At 40.3% G+C, this 12266-nt stretch overlaps 1 protein-coding gene across 2 annotated transcripts in view; it reads left to right on the top strand.

The window, feature by feature from the left end:
* LHFPL6 (LHFPL tetraspan subfamily member 6) overlaps positions 1 to 11849 on the top strand; it is a 255257-nt gene extending 243408 nt beyond the window's left edge. For both annotated transcript variants that reach the window (XM_032294532.1, XM_032294531.1), the window contains one exon: positions 10690 to 11849. In XM_032294532.1, coding sequence (XP_032150423.1) covers positions 10690 to 10808 — 119 coding nt within the window. In that variant the 3' untranslated portion in view covers positions 10809 to 11849. The remainder of the gene's footprint in view (positions 1 to 10689) is intronic.
* Positions 11850 to 12266: the final 417 nt, after the last annotated feature.

Raw genomic sequence — 12266 nt, 5'->3', positions numbered from 1 at the left:
GTGTTTTTGTGGCAGCAGGTTATTTCTCTTTTGCTTGTGAAGGTTAGTTTGGCTAGATATGAAATTCTTGGTTGGAATTTGTTCTTTAAGGATACCTAAAATAGGCCCTAATCTTTCCTGGCTAGTAAGGTTTCTGCTAAGAAATCTGCTGTTAGCCTGATGAGGCTCCCTTTGTAAGTGAGCTGACCCTTTTATGTAATGGCCTTTAAGATTTTTTCTTTCATGTCAACCTTGGAGAGTCTGATCACTATGCATCTTGCTGGGGTTCTTAGAATTTTTTGAATTTGAATGTCGACCTCCCTAGTGAGATTGTGGAAATTTTTGTAGACTATATCCTCAACTATGTTTTCCAAATTGCTTACTCTCCCTCCTTCTTTCTCAGGAATGCCAATGAGTCATAGGTTTGGTCTCCTTACATAGTCCCATATTTCTCAAAGGTTTTGTTCATTCTTTTAAATTCCTTTTTCTTTATTTTTGCCTGAATGAGTTATTCATCAGACTGGTCTTTGAGCTCTGAGATTCTTTTCTCAGCTTGGTCTATTCTGCTGTTAATGCTTCCAACTGTATTATGAAATTTGTGTAGTGAATTTTTCAATTTTATAAGTTCAGTTTGGTTCTTTCTTGAAATGGCCATGTCTTCTTTCAACTCTTGGATTATTTTACTGGTTTTTTTTTTTTTTTTTTTTTAATTGGATTTTAACTTTCTGCTGAATCTTGTTGAACTTCTTTCCCATCCACATTCTGAATTCTATGTGTTTATTTGAGCCATTTCAATCTGGATAGCAACCATTTCCGGGGAGCTAGTACAATCATTTGGAACTATGGAGACCCTCTGACTTTCTGAATTACCAGAGTTCTTGCCTGATTATTTTACGTTGACGAGGGCTGGTGTCCTTTTATTTTTTTGAAATTGCTGTTGTTTGGGTAGGGTTTTTTGCTTTAATATTCTTTTTTGTCTAATGATTTAACTGTGGTGTATGTCATATATAGTCAATTGGCTTCATTTCTGGGTGCTTTCAGAGGCCCAAGGCTCTGTACAGGATCTTTATTTGTGGCTAGATTTTTGTGCTGGGTTTCACCAGTGATGTGTGCTGCCAGAATTTTTGTTTGGTGGTGTAATTCAGGCTGCAATCCAGTAGATGGCCAATAAATGTAAGGGCTGGCAGGTAGGCTCTTACTCAATGGGACACTTCTTTTGTATTTCAGTGCATTCACAGTAGCAGTGGAGAGCTGCAGTTTTTGAGGGGAAGTGATGTTCCTACCCACTATAGTACTGCTGTGGTGACTTAGAGGCATTAAAATGGCCAGTGCTTCCTGGGATATTTTGTAAATAAACTCAATGCATGGGATTTGGGGGATTCTACGATTACACACACCTCCTCACTACCTATTCTTTTGAGGAATACTGTGCAGGGAGCGCTATTCCCATTATACTTGTGTGAAGCACTGCCTTCCCCACCCCCCCAACCCCGAAGGCATATCCATTAGGAAGTGCATAGAATGCAAAATAAATAGATCCCTTGGAGTTGTGTACAGGACAACCCTGACAATCAATATGAGTTCATACTTACTGTAATAAACAGACATAAACAAGCAAAGGAGCTTTTTTTTTTGAGACAAAGTCTCTCTCTGTTGCCTCTGTTTCCCAGGCTAGAGTGCAGCGGCAGGATCTTGGCTCACTGCAACCTCTGCCTCCTAGGTTCAAGCAATTCTCCTGTCTCAGCCTCCCAAGTAGCTGGGATTACAGGTGCATGCCACCACACCCAGCTAATTTTTTGTATTTTTAGTAGAGATAGAGTTTCACCACATTAGTCAGGATGGTCTTGATCTCTTGACCTTGTGATCTGCCCACCTCAGCCTCCCAAAGTGCTGGGATTACAGGCATGAGCCACCGTGCCCAGCCCTAAAGGAGCTTTTAAAAAGAGCCACACCCCACAAACATTCTTCTGTCAGCCTTTTTACTTCTACATTTTCTGCCAACCAACCAAGTTTAGGTGGTCTTCTCTTTACAAGCACATGACATATCGTTTTTACTACTTGTCCCTTTAAAACTTTTATTTAGGACCAGATCTGGTGGCTCACGCCTGTAATCCCTGCACTTTGGGAAGCCGAGGCAGGTAGATCATCTGGGGTCAGCAGTTTGAGACCAGCCTGGCCAACATAATGAAACCCCATCTTTACTAAAAATACAAAAATTAGCCAGTCATGGTGGAGTGTGCCTGTAATCCCAGCTACTCGGGGGACTGAGGCAGGAGAATCACTTGAACCAGTGAGCCAAGATCGTGCCACTGCACTCCAGCCTGGACCACAGTGCGATATTCCATCTCAAAAAAAAAAAAAATTTTTGATTTAAAGCTGTTGTATGTTTAGGTCAAAGATTCAATGCCGGTTTTTTATTTTTTTGTTTATTTACTAGTGACACCTTCGTTTAGTAACTTCACAAAGAGCAAATGGAATTAGTCCCATGACAGATATTTTTTGTTCTTTATTTTAATGCATACGCAAACAAGCTAACCTAAATATGATTAGGTATGAAGCTATTTATTCAGGAGGAAAAAGACCTATCAAACTTTTTCCATGGTATTTAAAAACATAAATGTTTTTCCTCTTTTCACTGATCCTTCAACTTTCCTGCTTTTATTATTAATAGGGCAACAAGGATAAAATCTAATATGCCTGCTTCTTCTTTACCCAAACTTTACATTTAAATATTAACATCTTAAAATTTTCAAAATATCACACCTGGATAAATGAAGTCAGCTTATCATATCCTGACTCAGGCAATATGGCTACAAGGCATTCTGGGTGCTCAGCAGTGACCTTTTGGGAAAAGAGAAATAAATGCGGACTCCATGGAGCTCAGGTTCAAGGAAAGGCACTGTAAACATGGAGGTTTTGTGAAAATGGCATACAGTGAGAGGGCAGGAACTGCCTGAGTTACAGTGTCCCGTGCTGTGCTTTCCAGAGCAATACTCTACACAGTGGAGGACGCTACCGTGGAGTCTCTGGGTGAAAGGTAGGATGGTATGGTGCACCAGCCAAACTTCTAAGGGTTCAGAGGCAGACAGTAGCTCTGGAGGGGAACTAAAGCGTACCCAGGAGCTGAAGCCCTTCATCAGCTAGGGCATAGACAGAGTCAGGGAAGGGTCAAAAGCACTCAGTTTGGGAGCATTTCGAGAGCCAGGTTCTCCTGCACAGAGCATCAGTTATTTGAATTCCTCAAGCAAGCTTATTTTAGGTGTCACCTTCCCACATCCTTAAAGAAGATGCAATGCCAAAAGCACCAAGTGTGGTTTCATTGGCTTAGGAATTGGGGCTGTCGAGTCTTCTTTAGTACTCGATACAATGCAAACTGAACATGGGCATTGTTCAAAGAAAGACTTCAGCTGAATTAAACTTCAAGGATTTTAATTGAGCAATGAACTATTTGCAAATCAGGCAGCCCCCAGAATCACAGCAGATTCAGAGAGACTGCGGGGGTGCCTTGTGGTCAGCACAAATTTATAGACAAAAAAAGAAAGTGACGTGCAAAAATCAGAAGTGAGGTACAGAAACAACTGGATTGACTACAGTTCGGTGCTTGCCTTATTTGAGTACAGGTTGAACACTCAGCAGTGTGTGAGTGGTTGAAGTCTGGCTGCTGGGATCGGCCAAGACTCAGCAGTTGTTATGGGTGTAAACTCCAAAGCTAGGTTTCAATCTTGTCTGCCTGTTAAGCTAGGTTACGGTTCGTCCACAAGGACTCAAATATAGAAGTACAGAGTTCTTCTCAGGCCATATTTAGTTCACTTTAACAGCAGGTATTCTTTTAGAAAACTGGCAAATTGAAGGGATAAGATAAAATATTTTTTTTCTTGGCATATAGTGCGAAGACAAGTACTATTTAACAAGTGAGAAAAATGCATTTGATTTAAATCTTTCTTACACATTATCTGAGCATAGGAAAAAAACTCTGGAAACAGCTTGACCCAAGTTCCAAGTTCAAGCTTTGTTATTTATTTGAGATACTGGGTTACTTATCCTTCAGTTTCTACAGCTTCAAAGTGAGAATAATGTTGAGAAAGTATAAACAGATCAAGGATCCTAAACAAAAAGGATTCAAGGAGAGACCACTTATAGCCCCTCACTCGCAGTCTATATGTGACAGCTGTTATATGACTATAATTTTATATTTATATTCTTAGTACAAGTACAATGTCGAATATCCATTCATGCCACAAATGTGTATTGGTTGCTGTGATCTGCTCATCATACTGAGTGCCCGAATAGAACACTGAAACAAGCAGACAGTCACACTTGGTAGGATCCAAAATGTTAATTGAACAAATTAATGAAAAGGCAGAGGTTAAACTCCAGTGTCCTTAAAGATGAAAAGATCACCAGAATTCCATTGTTATATGTAATAAGACTGGATTCTTTGTACCTCTCTTTCTGTCCCCAAAACTTCCAAAAACTACACTAAAAACTAATTTGAGCCACCCTAAAAACTCAGCTACATCCCTCCCCACCCCTATCTCTACTCTGGGGCTGCCCTGGAGTTCCGCCACAGTCTTTTTCTATCAACTTGGCAGGTGGCTATGGTAGGCTGCTTTCTGTCCCATTAACCTCTATTTTATCTGTCAAGAATAATATTCCCCGTTGTTGAAAGCAGCAATTTGCCAACTAAGCAAGCTTGGAGTCCTGTTTGATGGAGCATTACAGAGAGCAAAAGGGAAAGTTTAAACAGATTTGCTTCTCTAATTTCCTGAAAGGATCACAGACAAAACTTGCCCTCTGGAAAAATGCTTTCTGTTTGCATTATAATAACAAGCATTTACTGCTATGACAGGGGTGTAGAGAGGTCGTGGAAGACTGGCCCTGTATTTCCTGGTTTTATTTAGTCCCATTACTACTCATGAAAAGTATGCAGAAACACTTTTTTTTCTATGACTGTAAACATGGTGCTAATTTCTTATTATTGAGCACATGGGTTTTAACAATAGGATGATGCTCCGAGAGAAAAATCTATTTTTCCTTTTCCTTTGGAGAAGTTCAAGGTGACAAGCCTGTGCCTGGTAAACTCTTAATCTCTCACAGAATTCTGAATGTTTTGCTTTCACATTTATAGTTTTGTGGAAAAAAAAAAATCCTGTTGTATCTGGTTTATTTCATTGAACTGAGTTTCTACAAAACATGTGTATAATATACTAGGAATGTGAGTCATATGAACTGGAAAGTAAGCTTCATGAGACCAAAGACTCTGTATTGTTCCCTGCTGCATCTCCACCTTCTATAACATAGCAAAATAGGTAGCAGGGGCTTAAGATTTATTTGTGACTGTTAAACGCCTCATATTCCTATCCAAAAATACAAAAGACAGTTTCGAAGAGGAAATTTTCAGGCTTCAAGCTCTTGAACTCTGGAAGTGGTCATACCCAAACCCATCTTTTTCTTTACATCCAAAATGGCATCCATCCCTTACTTGAGCAATACTTTAGCAAGACCCAGATCTGTCTCCATGTCTCCATTACATTTTTCATCCGCTCAGTCCAAGCATACTGTTCCCTGGCCCCCTACATTCGTGGTTGGCTCACTCCTGAACATCTGCAGGTCTTGGCTTGGATTTTACTTTTAATGTAAGGCTCTCTTTCACTGACCTGAGCACACCACATAGATCCCTTGTGATGTGCTGCCTTCGTATCCTGAGTTTTCTCTTCAAAGCACATATCGTAATTATCGGTGTAGAAGTGTCTCAGTATTGCTTAATGCTTATTTCCTTGACTAGACAATAAGCCTCTTGATAGGAGGAATTATATCTAGATTATTCCCAAAAAAGCTCCCAGTACCCAGTGATTCAATCATAGTTGGAGCTGGCACTCAATGAATGTTTGTTGAATCAATGAATAAATTGAGAGAGGGAGTGGGGAAAGGAAAAAGGAAGGGAAGAAGAAAATAAAGAATCAGGATTAGATGACAGTATTTTTTCAGATTTGCTTAAATTCTATTGACACACCTTACTCTTACTAGACTGATCTTGACTATTTTTTGTTTCTCCAAAGACATGTATGTGTATGTACTGTTGTATATTTTTTTAGGCCAGTTTGATTGGCTGGCTGTATCTCAACATAATTTGTAATACTAGAACAAATTTATATTAAGTCACTTTTTGATTTAATAATTATTTTATAAATTACTTAGTAAATGAAAAAGCCTTCGTGTCTTAAATGAAGGACTCTTTTTCTTGTAATTCACATTGAACATTAATAGCTCATTTGGGACCTTAATCAGTTGTTGAATTTTAACCCCAAATTTTGTAAATCATATACACAAACGTGTATATGTCTGATTGGTGGCCATATTTTCTTATATCCTCAAACATTTTCTCCTATTATGGTACACTCTTTAAAGATCTTTGCTTAATTTCCTGCCAGTTTTCATCTAATAGACATTTGGCCTGGTGCATTAACTGTTTATGACATAAACAAGAGTGGATCCACATACAACAATTACTAGAAATTATAGTTACACCTGAGCAAGACAAGGAGTTGGCTTTGCCCTAGGAAGAAGGTAGCGTGGGGAGAATGGGAGATAGCTTGTGCTGAAAGCTCTGGCCTCTTTCTGGGGATGGTGGGGCTTGGGTAGGTGGGTGGGTGGCTTAGCTTCTGACAGTGTTAGAAACTTACAGATCCCTTGATAAAGAAAAGTAAGAAAGTCTTTGTTCATTCACTCCTGTCTTAGAGCTGGTTGCCTAGAGTAGATACTAAGATGAGGATTTTTGTTCACGTGATTGAGGAAATGTGCCAAGGAAAAACCAGTGGGGAAGTGGAAAAGCAAGGTAGGGAAGGAGTAAACTCCCAGCAGGGTGCAGGTTGTCATGAGAGTTTGGCTTCAGCCTGAACTCACCGTGCTGGGAACATCCATTGCACTGCAGACTTTGTTCTGGAGGGAAGAAAGTCAGGTGTGCACACTCTAGTACAAGTCCATCACTGGCTACAGGTCATGCCAGGGGCATGTCAGCTGTCAGAGAGCTGCAGCAGAGTAACATCAGTCAACCATGGGTCCTCCGAAGAGTGCTGCAAATATGAGCTGTTAGGAGCAAAGCACAAACAGAAGCTGGAGATTGAGAGTCCAGAACCAGCAAAGGGACCCAGAGGAACTGGCTGAAGAATCTACAGCATCGGCTGTAGCTCTCCTGCCACTTACAAGACTCTGACATTTAAACTTCTGCTATTTTATTGACTTCTCTGCTGAAAACAAAAGCAAAACGAATTATCCTTTCTCTCCTTGGTCCTCAGATAGCTAGTCCTTTACTAGCTTCTTTTTCCATCTTTGTTTAATAAATGTGTCTACTGTCACATACACTGTTTTCAAATAATTAGGCTCAGCACATTTTCTTAAGTGCCGAATAATTAATAAAGAATTATATACTCTAATTTTCATGTTAGGTCATGGTACTATGTATAGGTCAATGCATTGTTAATAATGAACAATTGTTGTATTCTATATTATGAGCCCTGTGCTAAACAGATGGGCCGCAAATGTTGCCATCTCTTTGAACGGTTCTAAACCATTGGCCATCTCTTCTCTACCTATTAATTCTCCCTCCTAGATTTATCTAATCCAGCTAAAGAGTAATTCAAAATGGAGATTATTCCCAAGACTCACAACCACAGTAGCCTGTGGTTGTCAGCAAATCTGACCTATGAAGGGGGACTCGGTTACCCGTGAAAAATGCTTATTCTCTCTATCAGTAGTAATGGAGGTCATTGTGCCAGTGTGATTTACCCAGAGGTGGAGATGTGATCTTTCAGAATCTATTACCCCGTTAAATTTAACACACTCTCTATGAGGCCAGAAATATGTACTTGGTTTGGGAAGTTCTTTCCAAAATGTCAGTGCCAAAACAGGACTGGAGTTACTGTTAAAATAAAATCCTAGATTTACTGTTTTTCAGGTATTAGCTGTCTGCCTGCTTTGCTTCCTTTCTGCTCTTCTTTTACCTTGCCTTTCATTCAACCGTTATTTATTGGGTGCTTGCCATAGGCCTGGCATTTCCACAGTCTGAAAGTGGAATTTCTGCATGGAAGGAATCGTAAGTGTGACACTCTCATGCCAGTGACAAGCCTGATACACTCTAGAAAAAGTGGTTAGTGTGACCAGAGACAAAACACAGGAGAGAGTGGCCATGAGGCCTGAGAGATCAGCAAACTTTTAAGGCCTCACAGGCTAGGAAGGACATTGATTTTTGATAATTCATTAGAGGGCCCTTTTTTTTTCTTTTCTTCTTTTTTTTTTTTTTTTTTTTGAGACAGAGTTTCACTCTGCCACCCAGGCTGGAGTGCAGTGGCACGATCTTGGCTCACTGCAACCTCCACCTCTTGGGTTCAGGAGATTCTCATGCGTGGGTCACCACACCAGGCTAATTTTTGTATTTTTAGTAGAGACAAGGTTTCACCATGTTGGCTAGGCAGGTCTCGAACTCGTGACCTCAGGTGATCCCCCTGCCTTGGTTACCCAAAGTGCTGAGTCATTAGAGTGTTTTAAGGTAGAGCATGGCTTGATCTTGATTTTTAAAAACACAGCTGCCTACCTTGCTGTTGGTGATGATATAAGTGGAAGCAGGGAGACAAGGAAGCAATGAAAGCAAATGGGACTGCCTGGGGGATGATGCCAGCATTTGAGAAGGGACAGGTATCAGGGAGAGTGGCAGAGGACGTGCTACTCTTTAATGGGAAGTCCTTGAGCAGGTTACCAAACTTTGCTTGTCCTCAGTCTTCCCTTCTGAAAGATGGGAATAATAGTCATATACCTACCACATTGTGTTCCTATGAGAATTTAAGCAGTTTTACTCAATGTGAAGCTCTATGACAATTTTGAGGAAATGGTCATGAATACACATTTGCTATTTTTTAATTGTTGACTGGATGTGGAAGGGAGAAATCAAGGATGACACATAGGTTGAGGATGGCACAACATAGCTCGATGTCCGTGTGCTTAGGTCATGGCCTAAGAACTTTTCAGATGTGGAGGCTCTTGATCAAATATTGCTGCTATTGACACATGGTGACCACAAGCAAATAACTCCCTTAGCTCTGCCTTGCCCTGCCTTTTTATCCGTGCATGGGGCACATGCTAACTACTTCTCCAGTAAATGCCCAGTGGAGATTTGAAGTTTAGTTGCATGTTATACCTAACAGTCTTGGTAATTTTCAGCAGAGAAGTAATTCATCTTTCACAACTGAACAAGGTAAAAATGACTGTGTTCCGTAGTAAGCAGGTCTATGCAAACCTAACCCCATAGGTTGAAGAAGCTGAGAGGCTGAAAAAAGAGGTGAGGAGAGAGGCTGACAAGTCCAGTTGCTCTGAACCAAACATTTCATAGGGACTTACAGACAGAAGCCATGTCTCAGGCAGCTGCAAGATGGTGGATCCTTGTACCTGGCCTCCAGAAAGCAACCTTGATACAGCAAGCTTTTAGGGTACAGACACGTGCAGCTGGTCACATCTCACTCTTTCTTGCCAAAGCTTGTGAGCTCTGGGGAAATGAGATAAACATCTTTATGAAAGGTTATCTGTGCCATGGGCGTTGTTTCTTTATGAGGGGTTATCTACCTGTGGGAACACCTCGGTATGCAGGAGTCAAACGTTGGTCGTCATTGAGGTTTCACGTTAAGCTGGTGTCACTCTTGCCAAGCAACAGCCTCTTTTCCTGAAGGCTGACTTGTGAAAAGAAGGGATGTGATTTTTCAATCTGTGGTTTTTATGTTCAGTGACTGTAAAATCCAAATGTCTTGGTGTTTGTGTTTGTATCTAATATAATGCAAAACAAGAACCAAAGGGAGGAACATGGTTGCTGTTGGAGCATCCTCTGATAAGAGGGTTTGAGTCCTGGCTCAGTTTATTGCAAATTATAAGCATATGACTATGGGTAAGTCACCAACTTCTTTAAATGCTGAGAAACTGTTTTGTCAACCATGTTGAGCTAGTATTCTACCTTATAATGTTGATAAAGGAATTGACAAAGACAATATATATAATTAAATCTACTCATTATATTTTTAATATTTTTTTTGTGTTATGACTATTAAGACTAATCCGTTGAGAAATCAGGACCCATTTGGACCCTTCTCATTATATTTTCATTTAAATGACACTTTATCTTCAAGGTGAGTGTTGCTCCCAGAAGAATCTGGGAGTTTCTGTTTTCTGACTCAGTAGAGTGTAAGTCACTTGAGGATTCCACATAAACAGCAGTATTTACCTTAGCATTAGCCATTATCCTTCAAATGGGCTGCCTCCTCTAAGTGGCCCTTTTGCAGAATGATCGCACCAATATTTAGACGTTTTCCCTAAAGTACTTTGTTATGCATGTGAGCTTAGGTGATTTAAATTAGAATTAACTCTTTCATCTCCTATCCTGGTTGCTGCCATTCCTCTCTTTTTTTGGCCAGGGTGTGTATATCGGTAGAGGAGACTAGAGGTTTGTTAGCCAGCATTATATGTGGACCTTGAGATCCTTCGGAAATGCACCCAGCCATTCTTGCTTTCTTCATGTCAGGATAACTTTTGAGCACATTATCATTTCATTTAAGCGAGGATACCATATTCCTAAATGGGTGTTGAAGAACCCAAACATTGGAAGCAATAAGAAAGCCTGCTGCAAAATCATCCTCATCTGTGACTTTCTTCTCTCCCTTTCCTTTGTCCTAGGGAAGTGTGAAATCGGCTGGGCCTACTACTGCACGGGAGCAGGTGCCACGGCCGCCATGCTGCTGTGCACATGGCTGGCTTGCTTTTCAGGCAAGAAACAGAAGCACTACCCATACTGAGATGGAGCCACCAAGAGCAGACAGAGGAGAAGACGGGCCAAAGGGGCTTGGAGAGGTCAAAACATCCAGCTACCTTCAACAGGCGGAATGGTAGCTCTAGTCCAACACAATGCTAATAACATGAAACCCGATAAAATCAGGAACATGATATAGGAGGGAAGGGTTGTAGGAGATTAGTGAAAAAACAAAGTGTAGAATGATGGAGGCAAATGGACCAAAGGCTAAAAATATTGCAGGGCATCGGGTGTTTCCGTTCCACAAAGTATTGTTAATGTACAACACACACACACACACACACACACACACACACACACACACACAACAAATCTATATATGCAAACAAGGGTTTTGTTTTTGTTTTTTTTTTTTTAAGGTGAGGACTCAGAAAATCAAAAGGGCTAGTAGAAACAGTGTTATGTTGGGAAGCAGGGTACCCCCAAAGATGTTCCCTGTAGGTCACGGCGCTCCTGAAAGCACACAAGCACATACAGACAGATGCATTCCCACACACACACCCATGCACAAACATGTGGCTTTTCGCACAGACTGTATGGGAGGCATGGGGTGCATTACTCCTCTGTTTTCTTTTTAATACGCATTTAAAATACAGTATTATCACTTTATAAAACATACATTAAACCTAATAAATGGACCGATAAGCCAAACTATCAGTATTTTGTATATCCTGCATAAACTCTAATTTAGTTCCTCAACCTGTTTTCAGTGTTTATGCAGAAATTTAGAGTTAAGCTTTTGTATTTCAATGTTATTCAACTATATGCAATATTTCTCTGAGTAGCTTCTGCTATGATATTCTTATGAAGTAAAGGGGCAACTTTCTGTCCACGGTAGGAGAGAATTCAGCCGAAGATATGAGAGTGATGAGAGACATTTTTCAGTCATTGGATCGTGTTTTCTTTTGTCCATTATTGTACTGTGCTGTACCACATTTATTTCTATATTCATTTTGTAAAAAATTTTAAAGTGCTATTTTGTTTTTATTTGAAAATCTCTGTGAATAAATTCTCTCTTTGATCAATAGCTACGTGAGTCATGGAATGTTAATTCAGTTATTGGATTTGCTTCTGTAATTTCTTAAATGTAGCTCCTCAACTACTATAGTCCTGTAAAAGTCCTTTTCTGTTTTAAGGTCTCTCATTAATTCACTCACTAATCATCCAACCAGGCACTGTTCTACGTGCCAGTATATTAAAGACGAATAAGACAGTTTCTGCTTTCAGCATGAATTCTTTGCAACCAGAATTCTAACTTCCTGCTTATTCCATTTCAATCATGGCCAAATTCTTAGGAGAGAAGAACTTCAGGTCTGTCTTGTATTAAGTTTGAGAATATAGGTGGTATTCAGATGTGATTTAGGGCAACAAGAGCCAGATTGTGGTTCAGGAGGTGACTGGACCCACAGTCTCCAGCGTGATGACCCAATTGTCACAGCTGCCA

Source organism: Sapajus apella, unplaced genomic scaffold (assembly GCF_009761245.1).
Source record: "Sapajus apella isolate SASKATOON/1434 unplaced genomic scaffold, GSC_monkey_1.0 scaffold32, whole genome shotgun sequence".
Classification (NCBI taxonomy): Eukaryota; Metazoa; Chordata; class Mammalia; order Primates; family Cebidae; genus Sapajus; species Sapajus apella.
The sequence above is the reverse complement of the archived record's forward strand: the minus strand, read 5'-3'. Positions and strand labels throughout refer to the sequence as shown.